The 9,935-nt window shown below is 38.3% G+C and overlaps 2 protein-coding genes across 2 annotated transcripts; both read left to right on the top strand.

Moving 5' to 3' along the window:
- Nucleotides 1–1,077: 1,077 nt before the first annotated feature.
- Nucleotides 1,078–2,076, top strand: LOC139702084 (olfactory receptor 7E178-like; the record flags this gene model as incomplete). Its single annotated transcript, XM_071602222.1, has 1 exon — nucleotides 1,078–2,076. A coding segment is annotated over one exon (999 nt), but the record flags the coding sequence as incomplete, so codon positions are not given.
- Nucleotides 2,077–8,417: 6,341 nt separating this feature from the next.
- LOC114107666 (olfactory receptor 7E24-like) lies at nucleotides 8,418–9,440 on the top strand. Its single transcript, XM_071602273.1, has one exon. It carries the CDS (start codon nucleotides 8,418–8,420, stop codon nucleotides 9,438–9,440), a length of 1,023 nt encoding a protein of 340 aa, XP_071458374.1.
- The last annotated feature ends 495 nt before the right edge of the window (nucleotides 9,441–9,935 follow it).

Consider the following 9,935-nt stretch of genomic DNA (forward strand, 5'->3'; position numbering starts at 1 on the left):
TATGGACATTGTATGTTGACATAAAAATAAGACCACACTTAATCCTGATAGCACTTTCTTTTGGGTGGCAGGTATGCAGGAAAATAGAATTATGCAGAGATAACCAAGTACAAATTTCATAAGAGGTAATTCAATTCCCTATAAGATATTAGTTCTAAAGCACATATTGCTAAATGTTTAAGATTCTAACATAGGTAATGCTTATTATTGATGATAAGAATGAAGAATATTGATGGCAATTTCTAAATGTCAGAAAATGTTATAGGCAGTGGTTCTCAAAATCAGTGTAAAAAAAAGGATCACACTAATTTCAAATTGTCTTTAAACCAATGCCAGGGATCCTAATATTTTTAAATATTTATAGGCCAGTTGTATCACAAATCAGACTGAGGACCACTAGTATTTGGTATTTTAAAACACCTTAAGTATTTTTAAAATAGCACTTATAAGAAAAGTAATGATGTTCCCATTCTACAAATGAGGAAATGATGGCCCAGGTATGCTTATGTTATTTCAAGATTTTTTTTCCATTTATTTTCCAAGTTAAATCTGTATGATCTGAAAACATAAGAACACTGAATTGTATTCAAGTAGCTCCGATAAGAGAACTGGAATCCAGGCACCAGAAAATATTGATGTGAAAATCTATTAAATGACATTTTTTAAAAGGGCTGGAATCAAACTTGAGTTTCAAGTTCTTCCCCAATGTTGTAGTCTTCAACTGTATCTATGAGACATTACAGGAAAGGCAATGAATTAATATTCCCAGGCCACAGCAGGGGAGGGGAAATAGAAGAACTGACTTTCTTTGCTAGACATGTTACTATAATTGTGTGGGGTTGATACAAATCAACCTGCATAAAATAAAAATTTTGAAAGTGCTTCTTAGCATATTGGTGCAGTGTCGTCATTCATCGATGCAGTGCCCACAAATGCTGTGTTCGTGGTCGTTGGCTACATGACTGCTTTCTGATATGAACTATCAGCTTTAGCTGAGTGTTCAGATAATGACATCCTAGCCCTTATCTAGTATTTTAAATATTCTAAGCTAAAGGAATTTGTATTATCGTTTGAATACTTGGTGTCTCTGCTTATCTATTTTCTTTGTCCAATACTCTTTTTTTTTTCAAAAGGTGCCCAAGCAAAATTAAACTGAAAAACCTAACATCTGTAACAGAATTCCATCTCCTGGCACTCTCAGAGGACCCAGACCGGCAGCCCATCCTCTTTGGACTGCTTCTGTCTATGTACCTGGTTGGGATGCTCGGGAACCTGCTCATCATCCTGGCCTTTAGCTCTGACTCTCGCCTCCACACCCCCATGTACTTCTTCCTCTCCAACCTGTCCTTGGCTGACATCGGCTTCACCTCCACTACGGTCCCAAAGATGCTCATGAACATCCAAACTCACAGCAGAGCCATTTCCTATGTGGGCTGCCTGACACAGATGTCTATTTTTATCATTTTTGGATGTATGGATGACATGCTTCTGACTGTGATGGCCTATGACCGGTTTGTGGCCATCTGTCACCCCCTGCAATACTCAGTCATCATGAACCCTCGTCTCTGTGGCTTTTTAGTTTTGGTGTCTGTTTTGTTTAGCCTTTTGGAATCCCAGCTCCACAATTTGATTGTCTTACACTTTGCCTACTTTAAAGATGTGGAAATTTCTAATTTCTTTTGTGAGGCTTCTCAAGTACTGAATCTTTCTTGTTCTGATACCTTTACCAAAAATGCAATCATGTATTTTGTTGGTGCCATCTCAGGATTCCTTCCTCTCTCAGGCATATTTTACTCATACTACAAAATTGTTTCCTCTGTTCTTAGATTCCCATCATCAAGTGGGAAGTACAAAGCCTTCTCCACCTGTGGGTCTCACCTGGCAGTTGTTTGTTTATTTTATGGAACAGCGGTTGGAGTGTACCTTGCTTCTACTGTATCACAATCGCCCAGAAAGATTGCTGTGTTCTCACTGATGTATGCTGTGGTTGTTCCTATGCTGAATCCTTTTATCTACAGCCTGAGGAACAGGGACATTAATAATGCTCTGCGGAGGCTGCACAGCAGGACAGTGTAATTTCAGGCATGCAGGTTTCATTTGGAACATGCATTGGAAAAAGCAGCAATGCTAAACATCTAAATTTGCAAGTAAATTATGCCTCCTTGTGATAACATTATTTTTGTAGTTTGATGATTTTATTTCTTCATCATGTTTCTTAGTAGAATGGTGTTTTCCTGGGCTAGGAGAAAGGGGATTGGGAAGTGTTTTTTTTTAAATGGGTACAAAGTTTCAGTTTGGGAAGATGAAAAATGTCTGGAGATTGTTGATGGTGATGTTTGCATGAAAGAGTGGATGCAATTAATGCCACCCAACTCTGCACTTCAACATGAGTGAAAGGAAAATCAGTAAAATAGAGGAAGGATAATGGGGGAGGGGAGAAGAGGGGAGGGAAAAGGCTAGGACGTGAACTGAAATGGAGCAAACAGATTCCATGCATGAATGTTTTTGTCAAAATGAATTCAACTACTCTGTGTAATTATTATGCTCTAATCATTTTTAAAATCTACACAAAATAAACAGTGGAAAGTACACACAAGTATACTCTTGAGTGTAGGAAGAGCCAAAAACCTACTGTAGATGTTCATTTCTCTCCTCCACTATTATGAGAAAGTCCTTTATACATTTCAATATTGTGGCTCAATTTGACAGATTGTGAATTCCTGAGCCCCCAAGCTCATATGATAGTAAAAAGTTAGCTTTGCCTGCTTCCTTATAGTTTGAAGATTTCAGTCAACTGCACTCTATACCTGTGTCTCTTCAACCATAGTTTTCTGTATCAGAAAGCTCCTGTCTGTCCCTATATTCAAGTCAATTGTTAAGATGGAGGCTGAACCTTCATTAGGCACTTGTCACGGGGTGGATGTCAGAATCACAGTTCGTGTTCATGGCCCAGCAGAGAACTATCACAACTCATTCAGTGCCCAGTTGATGATGAATGGAGAAAGGCTGTCAGAACCATTGTCTTAGTCATGAAGAGTAACATGAAGTTTAGGCATTGAGAAAGGAAGACACCAATATGCAAAGTTTCAGCTGTTATGAGTTGTGTGAATATGGGTATTTGGTTATGTTGGGAGTCCTAAGAATCTCATTCAATGTTTCCATTTCCTTTCACACTTCTACTTCTCTTAGACATCTCATCCATGATGGCAAAATATGGGTTCCTATAAACTGTTTCCCAATTACTGTAAAAAGATTATGAAAATGAGGCCAAGGACAAAGAGAAGAATACCCACAATACTATGAACAGATATTGAGGGATACCTAATTGTCAGTATCAGAAATGTGTTCTTTGTATCTTGCGTCATTTCATCCGAATAATCTAACATTTCAGCTCCTATGTTATATTATAATCTTCAACACCATCATCATCATCATCATCATCATCATCATCATCATCATCATCATCATCATCCATGAAAGAAAGAAGCACCAGTTTTATGTAGCTAATACCAGGTAGTCTGCTAGAAAATAGAAAAGCCATTTTGGTGTGTCTGATTATAGATACAGGGCATCTTGACAGGAGAATACTGGATATTGCCCACTGGACAACCCAACCAGCAATTTCACTTGCTTCTTTCTCCATAAAAAAAATCCCTTTCTCATTGTGTCCTTCCTTTTTGGGATTACTGGTACACCAAAAGGGACAGAAGTGGTTGGTACCTTCTGAGTCAACTATAGGAATGACACAAATAGATTCCAGGCGAAGACCACAGACAGAGAAGATAAGCAATGAGCAGCACTCATTGCTCTTTCCACTACTCCAGGACAACCACACTGCGGTCCTCATACCCCCCACTCAATATAAAAAAAAAGACATTACAGGCAGGATTTTTGGAACATTCCTACTCAAAACTGTAATTTAGAATTTAGAACTGCTCACTGGACATACCTGTAATTTAGAATTTTGGACCTTAGCTTTAAAATGTTGATGGTTGAAAGCAATGAAAAAGTTTAGTGCATCAAGTGCAGAGTCTGAGAATTAGTTGTTAGAACTATGAAGAAACAAAAAATCTAACAGGTGTCTCAGAATCCCTCCTCCTGGGCCTCTCAGAGGACCCAGACCTGCAGCCCCTCCTCTTTGGACTGTTCCTGTCCATGTACCTGGTCACAGTGCTTGGGCACCTGCTCATCATTCTGGCTGTCAGCTCTGACTCCCACCTCCACACCCCCATGTACTTCTTCCTCTCCAACCTGTCCTTGGCTGACATCAGCTTCATCTCCATCACGGTCCCAAAGATTCTGGTGAACATCCTAACTCACAGCAGAGCCATCTCCAGATGTTTCTTTTTATCATTTTGGAGGCATGGATGATAGCCTTCTGACTGTAATGGCCTTTCCAAATATGGCCAACTGCATTTCCAGCCTACTATGAATTCATGCCTCTGTGTTTTCTTAATTTTAGGGTCACATATTTTAAGCAGCATGAATGAACTGCATTGTAATCTCCCTGCTTTTAACATGTAGAAGTTTCTAATTTCTTCCATAACCCTTCTCAACTTTCAATCTTCCCAGTTCTGACATCTTTACTGATAACACTGTTGTGTGTTTTTGCTGATGCCATCTCTGGATATCTTCCCAGGTCCATAATCCTTTTCCCTTACTCTAAAATTGTTTCCTCCATTCAGATGATCCCATCATCAGAACAGAGGGGGAAAATAACTGAGGGTTTCAACTCTCCATTGTTCATCATTTTATTTTATGCAACAGGCCTTGGAGTATACTTTGATTTAGCTATATTATATTCTCCCAGAAAGGCTGAGGTGACCTCAATGATATACACAGTGGTCACCCCCATGCTGAAACCCTTCATCTACAGCCTGAGGAACAGGGACATTTAAAGTGCCTGGAGGAGGCTGCACAGCAGGACGGTCTAATCTCAGGACTGGTGCATTCATTTGGAATGTAAGCTAGAAAACACAGCAGGGATGAATTTAAAACATGTAAATTCTGTCTACTTGGACCATTATTTTTTATAATTTTATGACTTTTCTTCTGCATCATATTTCACAGTAAAATGGTGGTTACCAGAGACATGAGGCATGAGGAGTGAAGAGTTTTTAAATGAGTATAAAGTTTCAGTTTAGAAAAAATGCAGAATTCTGGAAATGATTGATTGCTATGGTCTTATAATGATATGAATGTAATTAATGCCACTTAACTGTGCATTTAGCAATGATTAAAATGGTAAGTTTCTGTTATGCATATTTACCACAATATAATTTAAATGAAAGTAGATGAATCATAATAAAAGAAATAAAACATGTAATTAGGAAACATCCATCTCCTAGGAAGATGCCCAAAATATTTTTGGATGCTCATTTTCTCTTCTGTTTCTTACTTCACTTGTATTAAGAAGTCCTTGGAGATTTAGAAAACATGGAACAATTTGACTAATTATGAGCCCTGTGCATGGAGCCCTAAGGTCATATAATAGTCAATAGTCATCCTATGTCTGCAGCTCTTCAGTTCAATGGCTCCAGTGGAGTTGGCTTCATACCTGTGTCTGATCCTTCTATGGTTTTTCTGCACCAGGAAGCTCGTGTCTATCACCATATTCATATCAACCTGAGCACAGAGCCTGAGGCCTCCACTGGGTACCAGGCAGAGGAGGGGCATTGGATTCTCTTTGTCATGAATCAGCATAGACTCAGCACTACCCAGTAAGTTCCGGGGGTTGAGGATGGATGGAGGAAGGACTCTCTGGAGTGATCTTTCCCCATCATCAAGACAACATAAAAGTGTGGGGTAGATAGATGTGAAAATAAAACTATGCAGAATATCAGCTACTTTAACTTTGAAGTTTATGTACCTGACAGTGGGGGAGGTGCCAAAAAATCTCATTCAAAGTTTTGATTTCCTTGCACACTGGTTCTATGCGTGGAAGTAGAAATTGGGTCCTGTGAACTTTTTCCTAAACATTTCCAATGGTTTATGAAGGTGATGAGGGGAAAGAGATTGGCAATAATCGTATAATGAACTGATACTGACAGTTTCCTAAAGGGATGCTCTAATCTCTATGTTTGGTGTAGCATGTTTCATTTCATGTACACAGTCTTCTGCAACTCAGAAGCTCCACCAACATTATTATTATACCAAAATGAAAAGACAGCATTTTTATGTAACTTCATAATTTGTGTTTAGATGTAAAATAATGAAACCATGATTGAATTGAGCTAAGTATCACAGACAATAAGCATTTGCCCAGAATACTCTTGGAAGGTTTTCCTTATAACAACCCACACAGCTACTTCAAATACCAAGAAAAATCCCCGATACTCACTATGCTCTTTGAATTAAGGTTCCTGGTGGATCACACAGGTCAGCAGTGTTTGGCCCCAGCTGCCTCCATTATAGACAGGATGGCTGAGTTCACAGGCAAAGGTTAATGATATGGAACTAAAGTGTGGATTTTCTAACTCTTATCCCAAAACTGCTGTCTTCCCTATTGGAGCCCACTGGAAATAACTCTCCTAAACAAGAGGAAATATCTTAGTAATTATGCAGGGGGTCATACAAGACATACCTCCAGAATATTTTTGAACAGTACATCTTAACCACAGTAAGTTGTGTTTGATGAGGACTAGTTTTTATTTAACCAAAAAATGTTCCTGAGTAATAGAACACCTGGAATGCACATCAACTATTGGAATTCAAAAAACTGTCTGCCACCCACATATTATGTGGAAATCCTCATTTGTATGATATGGACTCAGGCACTAGATTTTGGAAAGCTGGTCATAAAAATAAATTGACAAATTAATTGTTATCCTTCGGGTAATGGTGTGCATCAGCTAAGGCTTTTGAGGTTAAGGAATTTGCTTCACATGTTGATCTAAACTACTAAATTTCATGGGCAATAATGTGTTGTAGATGGCTTGAATGAACATTGTTTTTTTTTTTTTTCAGGTAAGTCTTAAAGAAAAGTGCAAATGGATATTGAAATTAAAACTAACATGAAAATATTGACAAAAATATACCCACTGAATTTATGGGAGCAGTTTCTTTGGGGAAACAAGTATACAGAAAATGAAATCATGCAGAGATAGTAAGAACCACATTTCATACGTAATAATTTAAATCCTGATAAAATATTGGTTTTGAAGCACATATTACTAAATGTTTATTTTTAATATGGGTAGTAGTTATTGTTAGTAGTCATAGAAAATACTACTAATAGGACATTTTCAGAATGCCAGCAAATATTCTAAGGCTGTGATTCTCAACCCTGGTATAAGACAGGATGACCAAGAGCTTCACCAGCTGATATTATAATCAAACTTATTTTAATCCAGTACCAGGGCATCTTGGTATTTCAAAATATTCACAAGTAAATATTATAAATGAGATCAAAAACTGCTACTTCATGTGATTTAAAAAAATATTTTAAAGCATTTCAAAAATAACACATAAGCTAGGTAATTATTTTCCCCAGTTTAGATGTGACTAAATGGTCCAGATGTGTTTAAATAATTTCCTACACTTTTCTGTTGCATTTTTTCCAATTAAATGACAATGTGACTTGATAAAGGAATGAACCTGAGTTGCGTTCAAGTAGTGGATGTAGGAGAATTATAATCCATTTACCAGGAAATATTGATATGAAAATCTACTAAGTGGTATTAGAAGTATCATACCCAAACTTCGGTTCTGTGTCTTCCCTAATGCTAAAGTCCTCAAACATATGTAAAAGGGTTTATGATCAGAAGAACAAAGAAGCAGTGTACCTAAGCCACGTAACGTTTTTAGAAAGCAAGGAATAGATTTCTTTAGTAGATATTTGAGGGAAGACATATAGAGTTGACACAAATAAACAAATACACAACAAGAAAATTCAAAAGTGCTAATATTTCATTATCAGTGAATCACTGATGGGGCAATGTGCCCTAAGTCTGATGATATTGGTTATGTACATTCATCTTAAACATATTAATCAAAATTAGAGTCCAACACAAATAATGATTCAAGCTATCTATTACATTAGTGTTGAAACACATACAAAATTTGAGTGAGGACTTCATTCACAGAGGAGGGGAAATAGAATGAACGAGAAGCAGAAAAACTCAGGGGAAATAAGTAGATTATAATGTTTTCTGATGTAAATGATCAAATTTAGTGTACCAAAATAAGTGAAAAAAGAAAGAAAAGGTGGAGGGAAGGAATTCCATGAAAATAGAAGAGGTATCAGAGAGTAGAGGAAGGGATTGAGGGGGAGAAAGGAAGGACTGGGAAAAGGAGGAGCCTGGGACTGAGCCAGACCAAGCTCTCCTTCCTGCATATGCGAATATACCACTGTGAATCTCACTTTTCCTTATATCCACAAGACAAACATATGCGTGGTGTTTAAATATTCTAGGCTAATGTACTGGGTAACATTGCGTTCATGCTTGCATGTATTTATTGGTCTCCTTTTTCCAACACATTTTTTCTTTTTCAAAAGGTGCCCAAGCAAAACTGAACTGAAAAATCTAACACTTGCCTCAGAATTCCATCTCATAGCACTCTCAGATGACCCAGACCTGCAGCCCGTCCTCTTTGGACTGTTCTTGTCCATGTATCTGGTTGCAGTGCTTGGGAACCTGCTCATCATCCTGGCTGTCAGCTCTGACTCCTGCCTCCACACCCCCATGTACCTCTTCCTCACCAACCTGTCCTTGGCTGACATCGGTTTCGTCTCCACCACGGTCCCAAAGATGATTGTGGGCATCCAGACTCAGAGCAGAGTCATCTCCTATGTAGGCTGCCTGACACAGATGTCTTTTTTTCTCATTTTCGGGTGCATGGATGATATGCTTCTGACTGTGATGGCCTATGACCGCTTTGTGGCCATCTGTCACCCCCTGCATTACCAAGTCATCATGAATCCTCGCCTCTGTGGCTTTTTAGTTCTGGTGTCTCTTTTGCTTAGCCTTTTGGAATCCCAGCTCCACAATTTGATTGCTTTATACTTCACCTACTTCAAAGATGTGGAAATTGCTAATTTCTTCTGTCAACCTTCTCAGATCCTTAGTCTTATCTGTTTTGATACCTTTACCAAAAATATCGTCATGTATACTGTTGGTGCCATCTATGGCGTTCTTCCTGTCTTAGGGATCTTTTTCTCTTATTATAAAATTGTTTCCTCCATTCTGAGGATCCCATCCTCAGGTGGGAAGTACAAAGCCTTCTCCACCTGTGGGTCTCACCTGGCAGTTGTTGGCTTATTTTATGGAACTGCCATTGGAGTGTACCTTGCTTCAGCTGTATCAGACTCTCCTAGAAAGATTGCTGTGTTCTCCGTGATGTACACTGTGGTCACCCCCATGCTGAACCCCTTCATCTACAGCCTGAGGAACAAGGACATTAAAACTGCTCTGATGAAGCTACAGAGCAGGCCATTCTAGTCTCATTATCGGTTTCCTTCTTTCTGTAGTTCAGGTTGGAAAAACCAACTATATAGACCTACATTCTCCTTTATGTGTCTCTAGGAGTGTGATGGCTTTCATTTCACTCCATGTTTCATATGTAGATATTGCTTCCTTTGGTTTGTGTTTAATTGAATTTTATGAGTATTCAGAAACATTTTTGTCATCATTAACCTTTGTAGTTTCTGAACAAAACTGGCCTCCAAATGAAATGTTAAACTCTCTTTCTTAGCCAGGGGTCAGGGTGTGGCACCAGGATTAAACCCAGGGTCTTTTAACAAATTGCAGTTGTAAAAGATATTCACTGAGTTTTTAAATGATAACAAAAAATCGAGAAAGGATTTTGCACTGTGTAAACACCAATGTGTTACCATCTGCCACCATCCAGAGTGAAAGAATTCTTGGAGTCCAAATAAAATATTTGGAATTACATCAACCTTGAAATTAAATGATGATGATAATGATGATGATGCT

The sequence above is a fragment of the Marmota flaviventris genome, chromosome 1 (assembly GCF_047511675.1).
Source record: "Marmota flaviventris isolate mMarFla1 chromosome 1, mMarFla1.hap1, whole genome shotgun sequence".
Taxonomy (NCBI): Eukaryota; Metazoa; Chordata; class Mammalia; order Rodentia; family Sciuridae; genus Marmota; species Marmota flaviventris.

Coding starts and splice junctions, on each gene's coding strand:
- LOC114107666 (XM_071602273.1), top strand. CDS start 8,418: ATGTACTGGGTAACATTGCGTTCATGCTTGCATGTATTTATTGGTCTC.